At 40.3% G+C, this 27932-nt stretch overlaps 1 protein-coding gene across 1 annotated transcript in view; it reads right to left on the bottom strand.

Annotated features, from left to right (window-relative positions):
* SLC27A2 (solute carrier family 27 member 2) overlaps window positions 1-27932 on the bottom strand; it is a 46494-nt gene that overhangs the window by 17582 nt on the left and 980 nt on the right. The window contains exons 2-4 of the mRNA XM_008513859.2: window positions 17248-17457; window positions 12753-12911; window positions 10418-10542 (exon numbers count right to left, since the gene is read on the bottom strand). Of these exons, the coding sequence (XP_008512081.2) occupies window positions 10418-10542; window positions 12753-12911; window positions 17248-17457 (494 nt within the window). The remainder of the gene's footprint in view (window positions 1-10417; window positions 10543-12752; window positions 12912-17247; window positions 17458-27932) is intronic.

Below are 27932 nucleotides of genomic sequence, written 5' to 3' on the forward strand. Positions count from 1 at the left end.
TTCTTTGTGTCTGTTTCAATTTATTTCAACAATATGTTATAGTTTTCAGTGTACAGGTCTTTCACCTCTTTGGTTAAATTTATTTGTAGGCATTTTATTCTTTTTCTTGCAATTGTAAATGGGATTGTTTTCTTAATTTCTCTTTCTGTTACTTCATTGTTAGGGTATAGAAATGAAACTGATTTTTGTATATTGATTTTGTATCCTGCAACTTTACTGTATTCATTTATTATTTCTAAAAGTTTTTTTGTGGCTTCTTTAGGGTTTTCTATATATAAAATCATGTCATCTGCAAATAGTGATAATTTCACTTCTTCCTTTCCAGTGTGGATCGCTTTTATTTCTTTTTCTTGCCTGATTTCTCTGGCTAGGACTTCCATTACTATGTTAAATAAGAGTGGCAAAAGTGGGCATCCTTGTCTGGTTCCTGTTCTTAGAGAGATAGCTTTCAGTTTTTCTCCACCGAGTATGGTATTAGCTGTGAGTTTGTCACACATGGCCTTTATTATGTTGAGGTACTTTCCTTCTATGTCCATTTTATTCAGAGTTTTTATCAATCATGGATGCTGTATCTTGTCAAATGCTTTCTCTGCATCTATTGAGATGATCATGTGGTTTTTATTCTTCATTTTGTTAATATGGTGTATTACATTGATTGATTTGCGGATGTTCCTGCATTCTTGGAATGAATCCCACTTGATCATGGTATATGATCTTTTTAATGTATTGTCTTCAATTTGCTAATATTTTGTTGAGGATTTTTGCATCGATGTTCATCAGTGATAGTGGCCTGTAATTTTCTGTTTTGTGTTGTCCTTGTCTGGTTTTAGTATCAGGGTAATGTTGGCCTCATAGAATGTGTCAGGAAGCTTACCTTCCTATTCAACTTTCTGGAAGAGTTTGAGAAGGATAGGTATTAAGTCTTCTTTGAAGATTTGGTAGAATTCACCAGGGAAACCATGTGTTACTGGACTTTTATTTATTGGGAGGTTTTTTTCTGAGTAAGATTAACTCTGAGCTGACATCTGTGCCAGTCTTCCTCTATTTTGTGTGTGGTTTGCCACCACAGCATGGCTGCTGGTGAGTGTAGGTCCATGCCCAGGAACCAAACCTGGGCTGCCAAAGTGGAACTTGTTGAACTTAACCACTAGGCCATGGGGCTGGCCCCTTGTTGGGAGGTTTTTGATTACTGTTTTGATCTCCTTCCTGGTAATTGGTCTATTTAAATTCTCTCTTTCTTCTTGACTCAGTTTTGGAAAGTTGTATGATTCTAAGAATTTATCCATTTCATCTAGATTATCCAATTTGTTGGCGTATAGTATTTCATAGTAGTCTCTTACAATCTCTTGTATTTCTGATGTGTCATTGTAATTTCTCCTCTTCCATTTCTGATTTTATTTATTTGAGCCTTCTCTCTTTTTCTTGGTGAGTCTAGCTAAAGGTGTGTCAATTTTGTTTATGTTTTTAAAGAGCCAGCTCTTGATTTCACAGATCTTTTCCACTGTTTTTTGGGTCTCTATTTCATTTATTTCTGCTCTAATTTTATTATTTCCTTGTTTCTACTGGTTTTGGGCTTTGTTCTTCTTTCTATAGCTGCTTTAGGTGCACTGTTAGATTGCTTGAGATTTTTCTTATTTGTTGATATAGGCCTGTATTGCTATAAATGTCCCTCTTAGAACCACTTTTGCTGTATCCTGTAAAATTCCTGTAAATGTCATATTCTCATTTTTATTTGTCTCCAGGTATTTTTTGATTTCTTTTTTGACCCAGTTGTTGTTCACTAGGATTTTGTTTAATCTCTACATATTTGTGGCTTTTCCAACTTTCTTCCTGTAGTTGATTTCTAGTTTCATACCATTGTGGTCAGAAAAGATGCTCAATCTTAAATTTACTGAGACTTTTTTGGTGGCCTAATATGTGATCTATCCTGGAGAATTTTCCACGTGCATTTGAAAAGAATGTGTATTCTGTGGTTTTTGGATGGAGTGTTCTGTACGTATCTACTAAGTCCATCTGGTCTAATGTGTCATTTAAGGCCAATGTTTCCTTGTTGATCTTCTGTTTGGATGATCTATCCATTGGTGTAAGTGGAATGCTGAAGTCCCCTACTATTATTGTGTTACTGTCTATTTCTCCTTATATATCTGTTAGTAGTTGCTTTATATATTTGGGTGCTCCTATATTGGGTGCATAGATATTTACAACTGTTATATCCTCTTGTTGGATTGTTCCCTTTATCATTATGTAGTGCTCTTCTTTGTCTTTTGTTACAGGTTTTGTTTTAAAGTCTATTTTGTCAGATATAAGCAGATTTTATGACCCTTGTCTTGGGTGTGCTGACAAAAGCTGCTTATTGTAGCAAAGCTCTCCACTCAGATCTCCCACTCCTCCAGGGAACGTTTCATACCTTAACGCTCCCAGACAAAGTGTTGAGGTAAAATGTGGCTTTTTCCTCTTCAGAAAGGAATTTCTGTCTCTTTTACCTCAGTCAGCACTGTCCCTTGTTGTGGGGGTTATTTTCATGCAGTTTCTGGTTCTCTCTCAGGGGTAATTGTTCCAAGAGTAGTTGTAAATTTGTTGAGTCCATGGGAGGAGGTGAGCTGAGAGTCCTCCTCTGCTGTCATCTTCCCAGCAATCCAAATGTTGTTCTTATAGAATCTTTTCCCTCTCTTTTTTTGGTAGTCTTAGATCTCATCATAGTGTAGTTTTTTAAAAAAATTTTAATTCCACTCATTTTATTGGTTACTCAATTGGCCCTTTCAATCTGCCCTTCAGTCCTGGGAAGTTTTCTTGTATTATTTATTTAGTAATTTCCTCCTCTTCATTTTCTCTATTCTCTTTTGCTGATTTCCTATTAATCAGATGTTTGATCTTTTGGATTGATTCTCTAATTTTCTTATCTTGTCTCCCCTCGTGCACATCACTTTATCTTTTCTCCAACTTTCTGTAAGCTTTCTCAACTTTATCTTCCAAACTTTCTGTGGATTAAAAAAATTTTAAGCCACACATTTTTATTTTTCAGGAGGTCTTATTCTGTGTGTTTTTTTTTTTTTTTTTTTTTTTTGTAGCATGCTCTTCTTGTTTTGTGGATATAATATCTCCTCTAATTTCTCTAAGGATATTGATTATAGGTTTTTGGAAGCCTTCTCCTGTTCTTTGAATTGATGCTTCTTCTTCTTTTCTCTTCACGATCTTTCCTGTTGGAGGCTTTCCTCAGGTTTCTGCTGGTCCTTGATGTCTGTTCATATTTAAGAATAAAGCAACAAAAAGATGTTTGAGCAGCTTTGTGTGGTAGGAAGGGGCTACTGCCAGGTAGGCTGTACTGTCTGATGATGGAGAAGTGAGCCAATGTCCAGTTTCTTTTCTGGAAAAGCTTACTTCTTCCTAAGAAATACCTTCCTCCAATCGCTTGCCTGCAAGCAAAAACTAGCTACTGGAGCTCTGGAAGCTGTGCAGGATAAGGTTGCTGAGGGTCTCCCTGGTCAGAAAGTAGATAGTTACTCAATCTTTGGTTTCAGTGACTCACCTCTGCCCTCCTCCACTCTTGGGGTCCTTGAGTTCAAAGCTCCTCTAGGTCTTCTCCAGAGAATAAACCTCCTGTCTCTTACAGGGGTGGGAGAGGGAAACAGCATGGCTAGCTGCTTCTTACACACTTTCAAAAATCCTCCTGTTTTCAAGCCTGACACCTTATGCCATTCAGCTGTATTTGGTGCCTCAAATTTCTTAAGCTTCAGGAAGTCAGTCAGCTTCCTTCTTGTGGGTACCTGCCTCTTAGGTTTCTCCTCTCTCAGCTCTACTATGTCAATGACCTGCACCTTTCAGTTCTCCCTACTATGCAGTTCCTGGTTGCAATGTCTCAGTTTCTAATATGATGGCACTTGTGTGTCTGTTTCTTGTCTTCCTTGTTTTTGGGAGACTTCCAAAGGGCAGAAGTTATTTACCATCTTAGAAAAATTCCTGAGTCTGTGGTCTTAACAACCAGTGTGTTATATTTCTTCCTGGCTTCCTGAGGAGAAAAAAAAAACACCCACCAACAGGAGTGAAAGGGTGAGACTCAACCTCTCCACTCTACAGAAAAGGCCCTTCTCCTCCAGTGTCTCTTCCCACTGCAGCCAAAGGGACTGTCTAAAAACACTATCTCCTACATTACTCTTCCACAGAAGGCCCTTTAGTGGGTGCTTTGTCACATTCACATCTAAGTTTCAGCAAAGTAAAGCCTTTGTCACTTGGCCCAGTCAGTCACTGCTTGTAGTTCCCAATATGCCAGGTCTTTCATTCCACAGCTCTGCATGTGCTGTTCCAGCAAACCAGAAGTCCTTCTTTCCCCTCATGGCTGGAAAACATCTCTGCACCCTTCAAAATTCACTTTGTCTGGAAAAGCTTTCCTGATTCTGTTCTCTTTCCCTGGTGTCCCCCTGTCCTGGCCTCCACAGGTCAGACTAGTCACTCTCCATTCTGTGCTGCTACATATCCCTCCATTTTGTTTTCTACCAGAATGGAGGTGATGCAGAGACTGAAATTTTAGGCTGGGAAAGGACCACAGAGGTTATCTAATTTTGGAGGGAAGGCAGACAGCACTAGGGAGGTACATTGAGTCTACTCAGCTGTTTCAGGGTTCTGGTCTATCTTATTTCCCCTTCCAAATACCATGATGTTGATGTGTGGCCCCTGGAATTATTTCCTGGTTGCCTTTTCCTCCTCCTTCTCCTCCTTCCACCCTGGTCACACTCTTTGCACACAGTACAAAGCTTCATCTAGACCTCTTCCTGTAGCTTTAGTCCCTAACTGGAGTAGTCCCTAACACTCAGCTTTAGCAATATCCTGTTCCAATAAATACTTTTTTCCCTAAATGACACTGTTTTAAAGGCAACTACACAGACAAAATGGGAGCTGACAACTGCACAGTGCAGGAAATGAGCCAGACTGGCCTTTCATTATAAACAGGTAGTCTGGATGCTAAGGCCCAAATATGACAATGGAAGGCAGGTAAAATGGATAAGGAATATTCAACAATAATACTGTAAAATCACTTACGTCAATAGCTTTGCTATCCAACCCCCTCTCAACCTTAGATGAGAATGACTGACTAACTGGAATGTCTTCTCATTTCTTCCTTTGTGCATTTGGGGCAGAATTTCCATTGATTCATTCAGTGATATGTATGGAGCACCTACTATGAGCTGCACATTCTTAGGGAGCGAATAATGCCAATAACGGCTACCATTTGTAAGTATTGACTAAGGGTCAGGTACTTTGCTACATGCTTTATGTACATCATCTTGTTTTGTCTTCACAGCCCTCCATGAGGTCGATACTATTATTTTCCCTGTTGGCTGATGGGAAACTGAGATTTAGAGAATTTAACTCTCCTGCTTACATGGTAGAGTCAGGATTCAGGCCTGCTGACTTGAGAGTCCTTGCTCTTAAGCACCATATTAAGTCCCTTGAGCCAAATCTGAACTCCTGCCCCAAGGGTGGCTGGGAGCATTCCTCCCTAGTCCACTGCTTCACCAAAGGAGCTACTGAGTATGATTAAGAAGGTGGAGGAGAAGCATAGTGGCATCTACCTCCCCAGCATTGCCCCAGATTCTCCTGATGAACTGTGCCACGTCTGTGGACGGGTATCATTTGATTGATCTGCTCAGTTAAGGCAGGAGTTGCCACCCTGATAACCACCGCTTGGGGGTTGGTGGTGTTAGCCCCTCCAGGGCCAGCCTATTCTAGGCAGCTCTAAGGGTGAGAAAGTTCCTGATTACATTGATCCAGAGCCTTCCACCATGAGTGCTAGTTTTTATTCACTTTTGTTTGAGAAGTCCTTTTGAGATAATATTTCTTTAAGCTCCCTTTAAATCGATAGAATCTGTCCTTTCTATTGTGACCTATTTTTTTTTAAGTTGTGGAAAAATACACATAACATAAAATTTAGTATCATATGCACTTTTAAGCATACAGTTCAGTGGAATTAAATACATTCATAATGGTTTGCAACTGTCACCATCATCCATCTCCATAATTATTTTCATCTTGTAAAACTGAAAGTCTATACCCAATAAACAATAACTCCCCATTCCCTTGCTTCCCTAGCCCCTAGCAACCACCATCCTACTTTCTGTCTCTATGAATTTGACTACTCTAAGTATCTCATATAAGTGGAATCATACAGTATTTGTCTTTTTGTGACTGGCTATTTCACTTTAAATAATGTCCTCAAGGTTCATCCATGTGGTAGCATACTGCAGAATTTCCTTCTTTTTTAAGGCTGTATAATATTCCATCGTACATATATACCACAGTTTGCCGATCCATTCATCCATTGCTGGACACTTAGGTTGCTTCCACATTTTAGCTATTGTGAGTAACACTGCTATGAACATGGATGTACAAATATCTCTTCAAGACCTTACTTCCAATTCTTTAAGGTATGAACTCAGAAGTGGAATTGCCGGATCATAGGGTAATTTTATTTTTAGTTTTTTTTAGGAATTGCCATACTGTTTTCCACAGCAGCTGTATCATTTTACATCCCCACCAACAGTGCACAAGTGTTCCAATTTCTCTACATCCTTGCCAGTACTTATTGTTTTCTGTCTTTTTGATAGTAGCCATCCTAATGGGTGTGAAGTGGTATCTCATTTTGGTTTTGATCTGCATTTCCCTAATGATTAGAGATATTGAGCATCTTTTCATTTTCTTATTGGACATTTGTATATCTTCTTTGGAGAAATGTCTACTCAAGTCCTTTACCTATTTTTGAATCAGATTGTTTATTTTTTTTTGCTGTTGAGTTTTAGGTGTTCTCTATATATTCTGGATATTAATCCCTTATCAGATATATGATTTGCAAATATTTTCTCCCATTCTGAGGGTTGCTTTTTTACTCTGTTGATAGCATCCAGCATCGATAGAGAATTTTTTAATTTTCACGAAGTCCAACTTTTTCCTTTGTTGTCTGTGCCTTTGGTGTCATATTCAAGAAATAATTGACAAATCCAATGTTGTGAAGCTTTTGTCCTATGTTTTCTTATAATAGGTTTTTGCTCTAGGTCTTAAATTTAGGTCTTTGATCCATTTTGAATTAATTTTTGTATATGGTGTTAGGTAAGGGTCCAACTTCATTCTTTTGCATGTAGATATCTAGTTTTCCCTGCACCAAAAGACTGTCCTCTCCCACTGAATGGTCTGGGAACCCTTGTCAAAAATCATTTGACCATGTACATAAGGGTTTATTTCTGTGTTCTCCATTCTGCTCCCTTGTGCTATATGTCTGTCTTTATGTTAGTACTACATTGTTTTGATTACTGTAGCTTTGCAGTAAGTTTTGAAATCAGGAAGTGGAGTCCTCCAGTTTTGTTCTTCTTTTTCAAGATTGTTTTTGCTATTTGGGGTCCATTGAAATTCCAAAGGAATATTAGGATGGGTTTTTGTATTTCTGCAAAAAAATTCATTGGGATTTTGATACAGATTGCATTGAATCCACAGATTGCTTTGGGCAGTATTAACATTTTAATAATATTAAGTTTTCCAATCCATGAACATGGGATGTGTTTCTATTTATTTATGTCTTCTTTATAATTTATTTCAGCAATGTTTTGTAGTTTTCATTGTACAAGTCTTTCACCTACTTGGATAAGTTAATTCCTAAGTATTTTATTCCTTTTGATGCTATTGAAGATGGAATTGTTTTTATGATTTGCTTTTTAGATTGTTCATTGTTAGCCTATAAAAATGCAACTGATTTTGTATCCCACTATTCTGCTGAATTCATTTATTAGTTCTAACAGTTTTTATCTTTAGAGTTTTCTATATATAAGATCTTATCATTTAAAAACATCTTTAATTGAAAGTTTTTTTGATGTTACTTTGGTCATTTCTTACAATTCTCTTAAGTATTTCCCAGACAAACCAGAACCCAGGGGTCGGGGGAAGTAAGGGAAAAATGGAAACTCCAAATCCTCCAGAGCAGAAGTCATGCATGAATTATACACCAAAGCATAATGTTTTGAACAAATAAAATCCTAATCAAATTCTCTGTTTTCCAGAATCTGAGACAATATTAAGCAAAAGGAAAAAGTGGGAAGTTGTGTATGTGTGAGCGTGTGTCAGCCTGAAAGAGCTACACACAAACATGTTTATTTTCTTCAAGTCCAAAGGTGGCTCTCATTAGAACTAATAGAAATAACACACCCTCCCTGAGGAGGATTCTGACTGACAAGGGGTTGCCTTTAAGGCAGAGAAGAAAAGCCAAACAGAAGGGCCCCATATGGATTTCTGGGTTTTAATATAGAGGCATGCAATCTTGAGGACCAGACGGAATACTAATGTGAAAAAAATTCAATAATGACATCGACAGAAATGGCTGTGGGAAAGGTCCTACCCCAGCCTACAGCTAATTATGACCCTCATGAATCTATTGAGTCTGCCCCCCAAATCAGAATAGTATGTGCTGAGCCTGAACATTTTGGGGGAACATATTACCTCACTCAAGTTAATTATACATTTTTCAGCAGCAAGATTTTTTTTTTTTTTTTTTTGCTGTGGAAAATTGGCCCTGAGTTAACATCTGTTGCCAACTTTCCTCTTTTTTTGCTTGAGGAAGATTAGCCCTGAGCTAACATCTGTGCCAATCTTCCTCTATATGTGGGTCATTACCACAGCATGGCTGAGGAGTGGTGTAGGTCCACGCCTGGGATCTGAACCCACGAACTTGGCCTGCAAAGTGGAGTGCCCCAAACTTAACCACTATGCCACAGGGCTGGCCCCCAGCAGCAAAAATTTTGACGTTCATTCAGCAAAATTTGTTGATGTCTAGGACGCACCAGGTATAGATCTCAGTGCTAGGATCTGGCAGCAAACAAAACTCCTGGTGCGTGGAGCTTTCATTTAATTGGGGGAGACAGACAATAGTCATTTAAAGCTGTACATATCAGGAGTGATAGTGCCGAGAAAAGCAGTAACCCACGAGATGGACACCCCGTGAGGGGCAGGGTGATCTGTCTGATAATTAGTAAGAGGGGCCTCTCTGATGAGGTGACATGTGGGCAGAGACTGAATGAAGTGAGGACAGAAAGAACTGGGGCAAGAGCACCTTATACTTCTGTCTATGTCACACAGCACACAGCTGTTATATAAGTTAAACATAACAGGGGCTTAGAAATAGTAATTTATCCACTTAGTGGTCCTTCGAGGTTGTTTTCTTATGATAATTGAAAGGATTAAACGGAGCAGAATCTGGTGAGTTTACTGCATTGTCGAGTCTAGTGGTTCTCAGCTGGGGTTGATTTTGCCTGCCAGGGGACATCTGGCAACGTCTGAATACATTTTAATTATCATGACCTCAGGGGAGGGAGGGGTACTTTTGGTATGTCCTGTGTAAAGGCCAGAGACGCTACTAAATCCTACAGTGCACAGAATAAGTCAACACAGCAAAGAAGGAATGGGCCCAAAACGTCAGCAGTGCCACTGTTGAGAAACCTGGAGCAGGTCTCCAGGCAGGCTGCCAGATTTCTGATGAGAGCTGAGGGACTGGACAGGAGGAGCTCTACAGAACAACCTCAGCAAGATATCTGGGCCAGGCCCAGTTGCCTAGTGGTTAAGTTCAGCACACTCCGCTTCAGCTGCCCAGGTTCGGTTCCCAGGCACAGACCTACAGCACTTGTCAGTGGCTATGCTGTGGTGGCAGCTCACATACGAAGAAAGAGGAAGATTGGCAACAGATGTTAGCTCAGGGCAAATCTTCCTCAGAAAAAAAAAATAGAAGAAAAAAATCTGGATTTCTGCAAACAGGGTAGATCCAAGGCCCTTGGAGTTACTTTGGGGAATATGTGTTCCAAGTTTGGTGACAGACTTAGTTGGATGGTCTGTCCCCCAAAGCCACATGGGGATTTATTCATTACAGAACATTAAGTAGAAGTTTCCTGCTGGCCTTTGGTAGAAGAGAGAGGCAGGAGACAAGATGTGGTCCCTGCCACCAAAGATTTCACAGCCTAGGGAGGGTAGGAGGCATGAAAACAAACACCTGAAATGTGACAAGGGCCACGAGGGGATAGAAGTCAAATGCTGTAGGGGAAGGGAGTAATGACTTTTGTTAGAGTGACCCAAACAGGTTTAACATACGAGGTATCATTTGAGCTGGGCTGTGACAACGAGCAGGCTTTAAATAGGCAGAGAGGGAAGCAGACGATATGCTAGGTACAGGGTAAGATGTGAAAACAGGTAAAAAGGTGGGGAATAATAATAGTAATAGCAATTGCCATCGAGCAAATCCCCTCCACGTGACAGGTGCGGTGCCAAGAGAAGCAACTGCAGTCTAAAATGAAAACTGATGTATACAAATCAGCTGAAGCCTAGCTTGAGCCAAAGTGCCTTGAATTCCCATCTTATCCATTTCAAAAAGATAATGAGACATGGGAAGTGTTACCTGGGGTGAGTTGCATAAATACCGAATCAGTTCCCCGATGTACTGAATGACAGTGACGTTATACTTTCTGCAGTCATCCCAAAACTGGCTGGCAGAAAATTTGATCCGCAAGACAATAGTAGCACCTACAGAGAAGGCATAGAAAGTGTTGATAAAGAAGTGCTACAAAAAATATCTCCCCAATTATATTTGTCATTTTTGAAAGGTAGAAATTTAAATATCATATTCACAAACAAGTATTGAGTACCAATCATATTCAATGCAAAAAAACAAATAAGACTTGGTTTTGTCTTGTAGGAACTTCCAACCTAGTGGGAGAGAAGACACAAAAGTCTTTCTAATAAAAGTCATTGTGCAATAAATGGTTCAAAAGAGGCCGTTCAAAAAGGAATATGAACATGAGCGAGTGTGTGTGCGTGTTTGTGTATGTGTGTGTGTAGATTAATTCTGCTCAGGGGCAAGGGCTGAGAAAGGCATAGTTTGGAAAAGGTAAGATTTGAATTAGGTCTTAAGAAGTAAATACGGAGGAAGATGAAAGAATTGCAGGCAGAGGAAAAGACATGAACATAAAGACAGGACAGTCTAAAAGGTTTGGGGGATGGCCAAGACTCAGTTGGCTTGTGACTGGGGTGGAGAAGGGTGGGTGGGTCATGGGAGATGAGTGTGGAGAAGAAGCTAGGGGTGCAATCCTGGAGAGCTTGGAAGTGCCAGGTCGAGGAGCCAGACTTAATTTCATAGGTAATGCAGAGCCAGAGTCTTGAGCAAGTGGGAGATATTCTTCTTTGATGGGGGAGGTGGACAAAATAATGGTTCCCAAAGATGTCCCCATCCTGATATCTAGAACCTGTGAATATGCTACTAACACGGCAAAGGGAACTGTGTAGATATGACTAAGTTAAGGATCTTGACATGGGAGGATTATCTTGGATTATCTGGGTGGGCCCAATGTAATCACGAGGGTCCTTGTAAGAGGAAGGTGAGAAGGTCAAAGGCAGAAGAAGATAGGATGACGGAAACAAAAGGTTTGAGTGATGTGCTTTGGAGATGGAAGAAGGGGCCAAGAGCCAAGGAATGCAGGTAGCTGCTAAAAGCTAGAAAAGGCAAGGAAACAGATTCTTCTAGCCAGAGCTTCCAGAAGGATGCAGCCCTATTGCCACCTTGACTTTAGGACTTCTGACCATCAAAACAGTAAGAGAATAAATCTGTGTTGTTTTAAGCCACTAAATGTGTGGAAATTTGTTACAGTAGCAATATGAAACTAATACAATGGGTAAAAATAATATGTCTGTCATAGTCAATTTAATTACAGGCATGAAATGTAGTTAAGTGAAATAAAAATCTTACAAATATTTTTTCATGTTATTAATTTTTACTCCTAAATATACAAAAGTCCAATGTTTTAGAAGAAATTTTTTAAAACACTATTTTTTCTTCTTTAGCATGTATTTATGGTGCTTAAGCAAACATGTGAGTGGTTGAATTGTCCCTTTGGGAGACTCACGGTCACCCTGTTCTTGAAGGGCCCAGCGATATGATGAAGCCCAGTCCTTGCTTGCTGATTTGGAGGCTGGTACTGATGCTGGGCCAAGTATTTTATAGCTGATCGATAAGTTGATGAGGGAAAGAAGCAGAGGCTTGGGTAATCATATATGTATAAACATATGCATATGTATATGTATATATAGATATACGATTATTTAAAATGAAATGCCACATGGGAGAAAAAATTAACTTTCTTAGCTTATAGAGTTAGAGATGGCTCCCTGGAAGAGGTGGATATTGGACTGAGCTTTAATGTATAAAAGTGGCATAAACCCTCCTGAAAGGAGAGAAGACGGCAACTCTAATTTGAGCAGTAAAGGTTGAGAAGGAAAGAGAGCGATGACAAACCAGGTATTCTGGCCAGAGCTGAGGAGCGATGGGAATAGGGAAGAATGAAGTAGAACAGGGACAACTGAAGGGACAACTTAAATCCGATGCTGATGGAGATAAATGTGTAGATTTCTGAAGATGGAAATGATGTAAGAGAATTATTTATGGAATATAAGAATTAAATGTCTTAACCTGGATAAAGACCTAAAATATTTTAAAGAAGTTTCCTCCTTGATAAACTAAACAATTACAGCATTACATTACTAGACAAGTAGGCGTGAGAAACTATAAATTATTTTACATAACTGCTTGCGATGCGTGAGCCAAATAGTCTTGTTATTAACATAGAATTAAACAGTGTTCCTAGCACACAGGAGAGTAGCCAAATCTTGTATTACTTTTCCTTGTGAGCAGCTGTGAATGTGCACTGAGCTCCGATGTCTTGTTGAGGAGAAAAGCTTACCAATCACCATACATCCATTTGCGCCGATCATCAGCCCAGCACTGTGGTACAAGGGTAAAGTGGTATAGATGACGTCATCTTTCTTAATCCCGCTTGAAACAGCCAGGCCGGTTGCATGCCATAAGCGACGATGATTGATCATTGCAGCTTTTGGGAGACCTTTGCAAGACACAAGAGAAGGCATGAGTGAGCCAAGATGGGTCATTCACAGACACGTGGTCTGGGAGAGGGACCTCGCTTAGGAAGAGTCATCATCTCGTGATTACAGAAATGCACAGGGCATGGCCAGGATCAGTTAGACCAGGAGTCGGCAAATTTTCTCTGTAAAGGACCAGATAGTTTATGTTTTAGGTTTTGCAGGGTCATAGAGTTTCTGCTGCAATTACTCAACTCTGCTCTTTCAGCCGAAAGCAGCCAAACACAGAAAGGAAGAATGTGGCTGCGTTCTGATAAAACTTTACAAAAACAGATGGGGGGTTGTGGGGGCTGTATTTGGCCCATAGGCCATAGTTTGCTGACCCCTGAGTTAGACGATTATTACAGTAGTAATTTGAAGAGAAAGGAATGAACACCTATTGAATTTCTGCTCTGTGCCTATCACCTTGCAAGGCATTTTCAAAATTTCATTTAATTTCTTAATGAATAAGTAGAATTATACTCTCGAATCTACAGATGAGAAGGCTGAGATTCAGAGAGATTAAATAGCCTATTCATCTCATCACCTTCTTTCATACCACTTTTATGAATTTCTTATGTACTTTTCTGGGCTTTCTTTATATAAATAAAAGCAAATATGAACATTTGCTCATATGTTCTTGCCCTTTCCTCCATTAAAAAAAATATGCACACTCTTCTGCGCTTTTTTCCCTTCCACTTAACAATGTATCTTGAAGCTCTCTCTGTATTTGTACATAGAAATTTCCCTTATTTATTCATTCATTTATTCTCTCTCTTTCAGTTGCATCAAGTCATTTGTATGTGTGTATTATAATTTATTTATAGTGCTTTGCTATTTCAAATGATGTTGCGGTGAATAGCCTGGAGCACCTGGTAGCTCACATTATGAATGATGCTATATCTTTAGGATAAACCTGCTGACATGAGATTACAGGGTCAAAAGGTATAAGTCTTTGTAATTTCGATAGATACTGCCCCATTGCCAGTTATAAGGGCTGTCCCCATTCACCTTCCCGTCAGCAATACGTGAGTGTACCTGCTTCCTCACAGCCTGCCATAGTGTGCTCTCAAATGTGGGGATTTTTGCCAATCTGAAAGGTGAAAAGTGGCATCTTGGTGTCGTTTTAGTACACCAGAGTAATACACTTGCATTTTCTGAACTACAATTTACGTAATTTTTTGGTAAGATTCTGTTGAAAGGCTATGCTTATATTGCTTCCCATGGAAAGTCCGTTTAGTTGGGGAAGGGATGACGTCATTACTAAGGGGCTGGGGCTCGAGTTTACAACCTGAGTGGCTACACTGGCTTTGTGAAGAGGAAGGCGGTTCCCTGTAGACTCAGAGCATTCAACACTCGATGGTACCTCAGCCAGGGATTGCCTAAATTACAGCAGTTTGTTATAAGGCAAAGCAATGTGGCCAGCAATCTATGAACTTACAAACACAATTCAAAATGCAGCTTCTTTGACAGTGGGCCAGCGGCATTGTGTTAGTATTCACGCCCGATTCTATACTAACATTAAGAAATAAAAGAAAGCATCAATAAATCAACTGTATTCACCATGGAAAAAAATCATCTGAATAGTAAAAGCTCTGAATCATATTTTTAAAAAAGAAATGCACATCGTTTGCCGCTTTGAAGAACTTTCAGAAATTCCTTAATTTAAGATTTTGTATTAATGAAGAAATAAGAATATTTGGTAACTATTAAATAATTTTGTGCTAATGACTGTCTTTGAGGAACAGAGAAAACATTTGTTCTCTAGTGGCTTAAATGAGTTCTTTTAACATTTACAGGAGTAATTTAGCAAATATTTTATTCAGAGATGAGAAAAGTGAAATAAACATCAACCCAATTATCTTCCAATTAAATATAAATTCTGAATTATGGGATTAAATTAAAGAGTGTTCATTCTCTTTTTCTACCTAAGGTGGGTGTTTGACCACCAAGACCTGCATTGTGTAGAAATTTCATACTTGTCTGTTCAGTATTAAGACTAGATAGAACTCCCTGTCACTAACTAAGGCCTCGTTTTATGTCAATTGTTTCCCAAATCAAAGTTTGCAGTTTAATTTTACCATTCTATTAAGAAAGAGGATAAAAGTCCCTTATATTAACATAGTGTGTATGTATGTAGTGGAAGCATTTGGTTAACTGTCATCCCACCATCATGTTGGCATGGCAATATATAATTTTTTTGTGTGTGTGTGAGGAGGATTGGCCCTGAGCTAAAATCTGTTGCCAATCTTCCTCTTTTTGCTTGAGAAAGATTGTTGTTGAGATAACATCTGTGCCAATCTTCCTTTGTTTTATGTGGGATGCTGCCACAGTGTGGCATGACGAGCAGTGCTTGGTCCACGCCTAGGTGCTGAACCTGTGAACCCTGGGCCGCCCAAGTGGAACGTGCAAACTTAACCACTACACCACCCGGCCAGCCCCAATATAAAACTTTTGACAAATAAAAAAATGATAGACATTATGCTTTGGACACCAGTTTTATTTTTTATTTTATTTTATTTTTTTTTGAGGAAGATCAGCCCTGAGCTAACTACTGCCAGTCCTCCTCTTTTTGCTGAGGAAGCCTGGCCCTGAGCTAACATCTGTGCCCATCTTCCTCTACTTTATATGTGGGACGCCTACCACAGCATGGCGTGCCAAGCGCTGCCATGTCCGCACCCGGGATCTGAACCGGCGAACCCCAGGCTGCCGAGAAGCAGAAGTGCGCACTTAACTGCTGTGCCACTGGGCCAGCCCCGGACACCAGTTTTAATGTGTCATTCCCATCCTTCTCTCCTCATTTACGTAAAGAAAATATTTAGCTAAAGTGACTGTACAAAAGGATGTCGACACTCAGGTTAAACTCAGGTCTGGGAACTGGGAGATGAGATGGGTGCTGAGAGCCGGTGGAGGTGAAGGAGAGAGTACCCGTAGGGTGGTGTTCAGATAAAAGGCTTGAAGATACCTTTAGCCTTATCTATAATGTTTGATTATTTTACAAGGAAAATGCATGCATATATTACCTGCTTAAATTGAATTAAAATTTTAACCAAAAGTGATGAAACTTTCACATATTCAATTTTCTAATGTTAATAATCAGCATTCTGGGGCTGGCTTCCTGTCCTCCTTTTGTTTCTTTTTTCTTCCTTTCTTTTTTTTTGCTGAAGAAGATTCGCCCTGAGCTAACATCTGTTGCCAATCTTCTTCTTTTTATATGTGAGCTGCCACCACATCATGGCTGCTGATGAATGGTGTAGGTCTGTGCTCAGGAACTGAACCTGGGCTGCTGAAGTGGAGAGTGCCAAACTTACCCACTAGGCCACAGGGGCTGGCCCATGTCCTCCTTTTAAATATATCCCTCAGGTTTCATATTATTACATTTTGGTAACATTCTGCCTGGCCTAGAGTAGGCAGACACTAAATATCTGTTAAATGGATGAACTAGGAGGTATTGTGGCAGAGCGGTCAGTTGTATGAGCTGTGGAGTCAGCCTACCAAGGTGAATCCTGACACTTCTACTTCTTATCTTGGGAAGTTCTTGAAATCTCTAAGTGCCAGTTTCTGAATCTGTAAAATGGGAATAAGAGTAGTACCTATCTTAAGGGTGGTGGGAGAGTTGTAGGAACATATGCTATAAAGCTCCTAAGAGAGGGCCTAGTACATCCTACCCTTAATAGTGCCTGTTCCATATAGCAGTGTTCCAATAACACTGTTAATTGGCAGTGTTTTTTCTTGGTGGCTCATAAAATAATAGTGCAGCTTACAGTTGAAGCCATCCTAAATTTGATGAAATATAGTATTTTAGGCCCTGAGCTAGAGCCATCCTACACCTGCAGCACCAAAGAGCTCCAAGTCAGTGATGAATAGGTGGATGATAGTGGTGAAAATATTATATAAATATAACCCATTATTGTCCTATAGTATTCTCTGGTATTCCATTTATAATTGGTTACATATTATATATGGACTATGAATATAATATAATCAAAATACAATCATTAAAAAATAAACAATTATTAAAAAAATTCTAACAACTTATTCAGTGCCAAATTTCATCCATTGTCATACCTATTTTTGTAGTTCTTGGTTAACCTCTTTTTCTGTTCTACATACCAACTAGGGGGAAATCTGCTTGGAGAAACTCAAATGGGATCATATGCTATGAAATAAGATCAGTTCCCACGGGCAAAGAGCTAAATCCTCTCACGTATTAGTTATCTGATAAATTTCGCCAAAGAAAGAGAACATTTGAAAACCTAGCCCAAATTTAACTCCTTCAGGATAGGTGCATTTCTTTGAGAATCCTCTCTTTATTTTTACCTGTGGTTCCAGAAGTATAAATGTACAAGGCAGGAGTGGAGAAAGTGACTTCCGACCTCCACGATTCTGGAATGGGTTCCGTCGACACTTCATCCACCTTGTCCAGCAAAGAGTCGATCCCATCTGTGTTAGAAGTTCTGCTCACATAATAAACAGACACATCATCTTTTTTCAGGCTTGGCAGCACCTCTTCAATAGCTTCTTGTAATTCTTAATTTAACAAGAAAAAAAAATCCAAACAAATTTAATTAGTCCATTAACATTTTATCAGTGCAATAAACTTTATGGTATTTGTTTTCAGTATAATTTTTGCTAAAATGTCTAGACATGACAAGTCATGCTTATAGTTATGCATTTTTAAACATAGAATTTGCCACATCTGAAAATATCACACGATTCCAATAGTTGAGGGAAGGCTGGGTTTTGATGGTTTCATAAGCAGCAGATGGTTGGTTAAAATCTGTACAAACAAATGGACGTATGGGTAAAAACCAAAGGATATAGTGCATAAATTATACACATGTTTGGCATACATCTCAAAATTCTCCAGAAATGAATTTAGTTATTCCTAATATGTGCCCCACAAGACCAGCGATAAAAAGAAAAAAGAAAATTTAAGGAAGGAGAAGAGAAATGAAAATAAGAGAGCTGCGCTAAATAACAAAGATGATAGAAGCCAACTTTATATACCATATTTTCATTTTTTTTCCCACACATCAGTAACAAGTAGTTCCACTAGAAAGGTTCAGCGATCTGAGAAATAACCTCCAAATTTCATAAGCACATTCTCTGGTCTGAGGCAAAAAGGACTGATTAGCATGTTTTTCAGACTGTGGGTCACAATACAGTAGTGGATTGTTAAAGTTTAAAGTGACCAGTATTTAAAAAAATTAAGAGAGAATGAAATAGAACATTTCAGAGCACATCACACATAGTAACAGGTAAGTATTGTTTTTAAAAAAGTTTTGTTTCAGTTATGTGGTGTCTGAGCACTGGGTCACACACAAATGTATTGTTTTTTCTTGCCTGAGGAAGATTCGCCCTGAGCTAACATCTCTTGCCAATCTTCCTCTATTTTATAGGTGGGTCATTGCCATAGCATGCTGACGAGTGGTGTAGGTCTGTGCCCGGGATCCAAACCTGTGAACCCAAGCTTCCGAAGCAGAGTGCGCTGAACTTGACCACTATGCAAAGGGGCTGGCCCCCCACAAATGTATTTTTCACTGCAGTTCAAGGTCAAAAAATTTTAAAGGCACTGAGTTAATATGTAAACCACATTTCATGTTTGCCACTGGATTTCTGTGCCCTTAAACCATAAGATGGGATGGCCTTTAAACTCACTTGTCTTGAATTGTGATAACTGAAGTGAATAGACTTATTCTTAATGGGAAGGTGACTCAGTACCCCTGGGAATTACCTTGGGGAGCCTATACCTGATTCATCTGATATGCTTTGTTTTTCAGATGTTGTGTATGATGTCTCCATCAAGACAAGAAATATCATCTGGATAGACGCATTTAAAAAGTTTTAAAGCATGTTAACCAAAGGACTCATGCACTTGGTAAAATAAATCAAATAGTACAAAAGGGTTTATAATGAAAATCAGTAGGTCCTTACCCCACCTGTCCTCACAACGAAACCTTTTGCTCAGATGCAATCACTTTCAGTTTTTTTTAGCTGTTTCTTCTGGCAATCACCTCTCCATCACCAAAGAATGTGCTTTTCCTGCTATCTCTGACCTATCAATTTTGATCCCCACCTCCATTTTACCCCGTCTACTCCCAACAGTTATGATCTTTACTTTACTTTATCTGGGTTAATGGTATTTACATCTATTCTGAGACATAATTCTGTCTTCCCAGCGTTGCCTACGGGTTGGCTCTAGAAGATGAAAACCAATCATCAAGATCGACAAGATGGTGACTAAGTATCTATCATTCACGGCAGAGCCAAATAAAATACTCTAACCATATTTCCTTTCTTGAACTGTTTTCTCCTGGAGTTTCTATTGGCTCTCATTCTTTAATGTACTACTTGCCTCAGTTCTTTTTTCAATCTCTATTAGATGAGCTTCCGTCTTTTTTTGCCCTCCTCTACTCTTTTATTTTGCCTGGTTTCTCTCTCGTTCTTCAGCATTTCAGGAAGATTATAAAAAATATTACTGTTATAAAAGCTGGAGCGGTAACGTCCTAGCCCCTGCCACTGCCTTGGTTCAGGTCCTCACTATATTTCCCACAGATCATCACAATAGCCTCCTGACCTCCTCCTTGCCTCTAACCTCTCCCTGCTTCCAGTTTATCAGCCACACTACTGCCTGACTTCCCGTTACTGCCCTGTTTAAATTCCTTCAATAGCCTACTATCTACCTTTTGTCCCTTTCCTCTAACCACACTGATCTATATGAATGGGATGTGCCCGTACTCTGCTCGGAATGTGCTCTCACCCACTGGTCACCTGGAAAACTCCAGCTCATCCTTCGAGACTCAGCCTCCGTGCCACCTCTCTCTGTTGCCTTGCCACAGAGTCAAGTTAGCTGCCCCCACCGAAGCCTGCATAGACTTCTCCCAGGGCACTTAGTATGTAGTATGACATGCTTCAGTTCGTTTTCTCCTCTGTTAGACACTGAAAACTTTCAGATTAAAGGATTATAACTTAATCATCTTGGTACCCCCCCAAACACTAGATAAATGCTCAATAAATGTTAATAATTGAAAGAATCTGCACAAAGTATTGTATCAGTCAGTATGGAAGAGACAGAGGAATAAGCGAAAGCTGTTGATTTTAAAGGATTCAGCTCTTGCAATACTGTGAGTTGACAGATCTCTAATAAAATAAAATGCAAAATAATTTCTGTGAAGCAGGTATGGTTTGCATACAAGTAAGGGGTCACAAAAGTAAATTAAAAAACAACTACTATAGCTATTTGAGAATGAAGAAATCTCCTCCTTCCCTTCTGTCTGAGGCTGAGGTGATATAGTCAAATAACGTTCAGAAATTACCTGGATTTGTTCTTACTCCCTTCCTCCCTCTCTCCCAACATTTATCCAGCATCTATTTGAAGAGAGCTCCCCATGTGCCAGGCATGATTCCAAGCACTGGATGCAACAGTGAGCAAACCAGACACTGTACCTGTTTTCATAGATCTCTGGTCTATTGGCGGAGGAAACAGAAAATGAAATAATCCATTAAAATAAGGTGTCAGAGGTGTCACAATAAGGGAAGGAGATGGTGCTTTGGAAGCACAGGGGAGGGGCACAAAGACATTTCCAAGGAAGTGTTATCTAAACTGAGACCTGAAAGATGAGCAGGCATTGGCAAGAGGAAGATCCACTGAAATTGACTGAGCCTGTTTCTAGTAGAGGGAACAGCATATGCAAAGGCCCAGAGGCAAACAGCATGGTGCCAAAGTAACTAAAAGAGGCTGAAGCTGACTGGAATGGAGAATGGGAGGGGAAGAAGGTTGGGAGAAGAGGCTGGGATGTAGGTAGAGACCTGACTTAAGTCAGGTAAATGGATTGGAGGGGGCAAGACCAGAGATTTGGTAGATTAAGCTTGTTTGCATTAAGGTAGCAACAGGGAGTGGAGAGAAGTCGATGTATTTAAGAGATGTTTGGGAGATGGAATAGACAGGATTTAGTAACAGTCTTGATGAGAGGAAAATTATAGGTCAAAAGGGACTTTAATTTTTTCTGTATTTTTTAAAGGAAAACATACTTAGGCATTAGTTGTATATCTAAAATTAATAATAGTAATAATAAAAGTAAAAGCAAATGTAATTAAGCAGGAGTCATCCTGGATCACAGTTCAAGCAATTTAGCACATGCATCTTCTACTTCATTCATGCTTCTACCTGGCCCTCTGCAGGCATTTAGTTTGTTATCCCTGACCTTTCACAGAAGTCACCTCATCTGAATGGAAGGTCACTGCCCCTGTCCAACACAATTTCCCTGCTCGTCCTCTGGGCTGTTGGTGTAGAATTCGCGTTTGGGCATTGACTTGGGGTTCCAGCGGCTCGGCAACCACACCAGGACACACCTAATATGTCCTATGTAGCAGCCTTCCTTCCTGTAAATGTAACAATCTGAAAGGAAATTCTGGATGTGAATGCCATTTATTAACTACACACTTGATATTCAGCGTCTTAAGTCTTTTATAAATATAATTCATGTTTTCTCCTTCACACATGAATTTTTTTTTTTGTAATTCCTATTGTAAAGTCTGCTTAAGATAAAAGTGGTAATCAGCCAGGACACATAGCTCAAATAATCCTATTTGTCATGGGTTGAGTTCCCTGGGTCTCAGATTCTGTGTGCTCTCAGGAACGACACCTGTGAGGTTGCAAGGGAAGTAGACTGGACAGAGGGAGAAGCTGAACTGTGACGCAGTCATAACGGTGGCATCCCTCGGCTGATCCTCTGATCCTATGGGGACTCTGGGCCTGGGATGGCCCTTCAGGGTCGACCCAAATTAAGGGAAGTGGGCTCTACCTTCATGCCTGCCCAACAACCAGTCACTGGATGCAGGCTGGGAGAGGTGGTGCTTGACTTTGGGCAAAGTGGCTTTCTTCAAGCCAGAAAGTTCCGGAAAGGGCCTCAGCTGGCAGCTATCAACTGCCAATGCTCCCAGCAGCTGAGGAACAAGCACCTCAGTCCTGCTGTGGAGATTTGGGCAGCGCATCGCAGCATCCGCTACACCTTTCATTCTTACTGATAACGAAGATTGCAAATATTCACTTGCATAGAACAATTTGTATAGTAGCTTTCCATACATCACTTCACATAATTTCCACAACAACCCTGTGTTCGAAATACCGGCAACCCTGTTGTACAAATGAGGACAGAGGCTCAGCAAGTGTATGCATGGAAGATTACAAACAAAATAAAAAGAATTACCGTGGGCTTCTGGGCATCCCACCTCCTTGTGTTAGCCGTTCAGGTTCAAGTTTTGGTAACGTGCCTTACATTCTGGAAGGTGCTGTCTACTTGACCTTCTGCTCAGTGCTTGTTAAAGCATGTGGATCTGCCTTGAAAGAGTAATATGGGTGATTTCTTGTTCATCTTTTTGATGAAGCATAACCTTGAGCTTTATGAAAAGCTTGGGAATGAGAAATAGTATTCACGGAAAGTTGCCTGAAGGGCGTAGAATAGACCTGTCACTTCTTCAATAGTCTAGGTTTCCATCACGGGTTGAAACAGAACCCCAGAGAAAGCAGTACACATGTGAGTGATAGAAAATTGAGGGATTACAAAATCCCACTTCCCCCCACTTAAAATCTGTCTTGTTAAAAAGAAAATAAAAAAATATCAAGGTAGCATAGAAAGTTTCCCTTCTCCTGCTCCTTTGTTTTTGAAGAAGGGAAGAAGAGAAATTTCTGAATACACAGGCCCATTCCTAGAAAGCAGGGAGAGAGGGCGGGTGGTAATTGGAAGCAATCTTCATCACCAATGTGGCAAGAGGCTACTGGCTACACCTGCAGCTTTCCAATAGGGGAAGCGTTTAATCTTCTAGCTTGTTCTGCTCTTAGATCGCCTCATAGAATGGCTAACTGATGGAGTTTGTTAAAGAAAACACCCTAGAAATGTTTATCAGTAAAGGAAGACCTGAAAAGAAGCCAGTGAAAGGAAATGCGTTCTGATGGAAATTCCGGGATGATTGTGAAACGGTTGGTAGATGAACAAGTCAGGATGGAAGACTTATCTTTTCTTCATTCAGAAAGGCAACAGAATCCCAAACTGGTTCTAACACAGCTCTTGCAGACAGTCTGAAAATAGTTTGAAAAGGCCGTTTGTAACTGGGATGTTGCATTTCCGTCACTGGCAGTTTGGAGTTATAATATTTAATAACCTATCGTCTAGTCTGTACATCAACAGATAGAGGCAGGCATAGGCCTTTCCCTCTCCCTGGCCCCCAAAATCAATCCCCCTAAGATCAGAAAGCTCTTTAACCAAGGTTAAGTCCTGCCAGGAGTAAGTAAATCTTTAACAGGAAAATAGACACTCAGCTTACATTTATGTAACTATATAATTTCTTAATATTACTTTTCATTTCTCTCAAAGTTCTTGCTTATGTGAACTCTTGCTTTCTAAATAGCCCTGGAATCAAGGGGAATTCCTTGTCATGGGGTTACCAAGTCACACCAGGCCTTACATAATTGTTATCATTTGATATCCATAAGCAACCACGTCACCTATCTACCAACTAGCTACTTCCCTATCTCTCAGAGGCCGTGTGTGTGTGTCGGGGGTGGTCCTTTGTAAATACTGGGCCCTTAGACTCATTAGGCAGAATAATCCAAACTCTCTCCTTTCTCAGATTCAATAAGAGTAACAGCTGATTTAGACTTTATTTTGTTTTTACCTCTTCATTCTTTTCTTGTTTCCGAAGAAAAAGAACTTTTAAGTATTCTCAAGTATGTTAGCAAAGTGCTAGTTTGTTTTCAAATGGAGTTGTACAACCACCCCCCTTGCAACCTTTAGTTATGAACAGGCCAAGAAGAAAAGTTTGAGAGAATATCTTTAAGCTAGCTTTCTATTCAGAACTTGGGCTACATGGTTGGGATCCCAGCCCTTGAATACATTACTCATTTGACGTCTGGGTGTCTGTCCTCCACTAGCCTATGCACAGACACTCCCCACTATGGTCCCAGCCCATCCTGTGCTCATCACCAGTTCCCTCTCTGGCAACAAGACCCAGAGAGAGCACCTTTCTCCTACAGTCCACTGGTCAGAGGTAAACAAGTCTGTGGGAGAGTGAGGCTGGGCCTGAGGGAGATTGGGTCTACGTGGATTTTCTCAATTCAGAATACATTTGATCTTTCTTAGCATCATTTTTCCTGCCCTCATGCCCAATCCAATGGTTCTCAAGCTTCAGAGAAGAAAGCCTGTTACAATCAACCAGAATGGTGGAACTCATTAATGCCACAAACATTTATTGAGTGACTACTATGTGCCAGGTATTACTTGGGCATTATTCAAAGATATATAAGAGAATTCTAAGCCTTCGAGACAATCAGGGTGCACTGAGGCAATCATCTAAGTTACTCTTGGGCAGCCCAGAGAAACCAGAGGGGTTGAGATAAGATTATCTCTATACTCTGATCCTTGACTAAAGTTGGCACTGGAAAATTATCTCCTTCCACAGAGGTGAGGCCACTGCTGTTGGCCATTCCTTAGATTCTCTGAGTCCCTATTTTTTCTACAGTAGAGTCTCTTCAGTAAACAATTTAAAAAACGACTACTAAGTCCAGCAAGCTGTTATCCTTACGTAGTAAAACGCTTTAATAAGCATCTCACTGTGTTACAGACCTGATGAAAAACTGCCTCTGGGGTCCCCTTGCGGACGCCCCCTCCCCAACTGCAGTTGCCCAGCTCAGTCATCAGTGCCCTCAAGAAGCCTTCACTCTCTGCTCTTTTTCCCCCCACAGCACTTTGTAGCTCTCTCAGCATACTCATCACATTCTCCTGGGTGTCACAGTCATTTATATACTTGGCTTAATTCTTTTACAGGACTGTAAGATCCTTGACCTAATCATCGTGTCTTCCCATCCCACCATAGCAACTAGCTTGTTCCTTGTGGGGACTCTCTAAATGTTCCTTAATGTGAAAACAGATAGTACCATCTGCTTTTCTTAATCTAACCTCAAAAGTTTGTGACAAGAATTATCCTTCGTCCTGACACTACTTTATAATGAAGTTCTTCTGTTTTAGGACTTTCAATGATGCAATGTCTCTGAACATTATTGGAAGTATTTTCCTTTATCACATTGTTTAAAAGAGGTCCAATTTATTTTTCACAACCTTGCAAAACCAGGTCAAAGGTAATCTAGAACATTTTATAACATTTCTGGATCTCAGTCTTACAGTAGAGAGTATCTTTAACTGTTACTAAGGCCTTGTACAAGAGTAGTTCCTATACCGTGGAACTTCTTGCATGGTTATGTTGAGCCAGGTGGTATAGACCTGGCCAGGGAGCCAATGAAGGAGGTCTGGGTTATCCTTGCAGTAGAAGCACTAGTTTAGTGATGAGCTTAATGCTAGCATAAATGGAAACAAAGCAAATTTACTATTTTCTGGGCTCTTTTGGATGTTTTTTACAAAATATCCTATGTTGTATGAAATTAAATATGCTTTCTTGTTCCGCCTATATTTTATGTTTGGGAAGTTGCTTCAAAAACTACTGGCCCAATAAGTTGGTTTCTATCAACTACAACGTTGATACAGGTTCAAACAGCTGAAGGCAATTTTTCCATGTGATTATGTACATCAGACTCATCTATGGAGAAGGATCCTGAAAAGCACTACAGAGAGTAAATCATATTCTCTGGGAGACCAGTGCTTCTGTTTGATTCAGGGAAGTCTTTGTGAATCTCTGACTTTCTGTAAGTACATTCTGAAGGAATAATTGGGTACTGACATTTCTGAGAGGGTTGAGCTCTGTTAAGCTTTATGAAGAGTCCCCCAATTCAGGACAACTGGATCAATGCTTATGATCAATGCCACTGTGCTGGTCCTTCACACGCACTCCAGAATTTCACAGATAGTTGGAACTCAAGCTCTCTTATTAACTCCATAGCCCTAAGGCTGAAATTCAAAGCACAGAATCAAACCCAGTTGAATTTCCACCCCTCCAATATTTCTAAAGTTTCTCATCTTTATGTACCACGTTCAGATGGTGTAATAAATAAAAAGTACTCTGGACGTGAGAAAAAAACTCAGGTTCTGTCCCCAGCTCTGTGTTGCTAACTAGCCATGTGACCATAGGCAACTGATATCACCCCTCTGAGCCTTTGTTTGCTCGACTATAAAACAAGTGGAAACTAGGCTGATTGTTTCTCAAAGCCTAGTCCTCAGACCATTTGCTTCAAAATCCTCTGGGGGTGGGGCTTGTTATAAAAATACACATTCCTGGGCCCCACCACAGTCTTATTGAATCAGTGTTTTTTGAGGATGGGGCTCAGGAATCTGTTTCTTAAAACAAGATTCTCAGTTGATTTTCACGTTCCTTGAAATTTCTTTTCTAAACTTTTTATTGAAATATCACACACTCATTAAAGTTAGAGGATTATAGGATTAGAATATTTCTAAGCTCCCTTCCAACTTTAAAGAATTCTAAGAATCAGTCCATTCAACACATTTACACATGGGCGCATTTACCAAGCATGCGACTTTGGACTCTGTTACTCTCTTGGCAGGAACTGTTTCAGGTCAGAGTGTAATCCTGCATGGTGTCCAATAGTCTCTGAGTGACGTGGAATAACTGAATGTTTTTCAAATGCACGGCCTCTCTCAAAGGTCAGTTTACTGCCAGAGAGGGCCGGACGTCCACGGGAAAGTGTGGTTCACATTTGATCTGAACGTCACAATTTCATTATACCCTCCACATAACTGACCTAACATCACACTCAAATGGCAGAGGACTGTTGGCCTGGGTGGGAAAGGAGCTATCCAGTTGTATTTCTGACTTGATTACAAAACCAAAGTCTATTAGTTATTTAAACCCAGACTTCTTTATCAATAAAACTCCCAGTCCTTGACCTCCCTCACAGGGGGGCTGGGGTACCATGCAGGTAAACAGGATTTAAATCCCACCTGAAGTGGTACAAAGATCATCGTGCTAATGACTTCCCTCTGAATTAACTGGTAACTAGATTTGAAAGAGTCTTCCAGTTACTCAGTGGTGAAGTTGTCTCTTTTCCCAGGTAGCTAGAAATTGTTGAGAATTTTCTTGAAAACACCACCCCCTTCAAATAACGTGGCTACCTTTAAAATTATCCCCTTGCTTTTAAACTTCTATACAAAGCCTTCATTTTTTGGATTATTTATTTTACGCCGTGTGAAACAAGTATGTATGTTTCCTACAAGTGAACAGACACCTCATCGTTCTGTGACACTAGGCCGACTGCTTAGCTGGCCTCAGCTATGAAATGAAGGGGGAGAGCAAATGGATGCTAGATCCCTTCCAGCTATAACACTTTACATCCACGAAGAGGCAGGCAGCACGACGGAGGGAAAGCCATGGGTTTTGAAGTTGGACAGACCCAGGTTGGAATTTTAAGCCTCAGTTTCCTTAACTGTATAACAGGGGGTAATAGTATATTATCTCTCAGAGTAATTAAAGTATTCAGCATAGAGCCTGGCACAGAAAGCCATTCCAGAAAGGTGAGGCTTCCTATGGTTCCATGTCTTTCAGCCACACCTGGTTAGGCCTCCTCTCTATGATAGCGTGACAAGCAACCCCTGGTCCTTACTCAAGCACAGAGACAAGACTTCTGGGAAGAGAAAACCAGCAGTCCTGTAGGTAACAGGGTCTCAGTTTCTTCCTGGCCTGGTCACTATGAAGTTAGCATGAAGTTACCATTTCAGGTCTCGGTTGAAATGTGGCAGGAAGTAACAACAGAACCAAACGGCACTACTGCTGTAGATGCAGTGGGAGTTCACAAGGGCACTGCGGCAGATTCCCCAAAGTCTTCTCCTTGGGGATCAGGTGAGGTCAGCTTTTCTCTGCAGTGAGAATTCACCTCTCTGGCCTCAATAGTCTCATCTACAAAGTCTGATAGTAAACCCTACCTACTGTGAAGATTAAAAGCACCACTATATGGATAGTGCTTAGTATAGTGCCTGGCACGGTCAGCTTCCACAGCAGGCCGTTCTAATCGATAACTAGCGTTTCGAGGAAGGGTTGTCATC

Source organism: Equus przewalskii, chromosome 1 (assembly GCF_037783145.1).
Source record: "Equus przewalskii isolate Varuska chromosome 1, EquPr2, whole genome shotgun sequence".
NCBI lineage: Eukaryota > Metazoa > Chordata > Mammalia > Perissodactyla > Equidae > Equus > Equus przewalskii.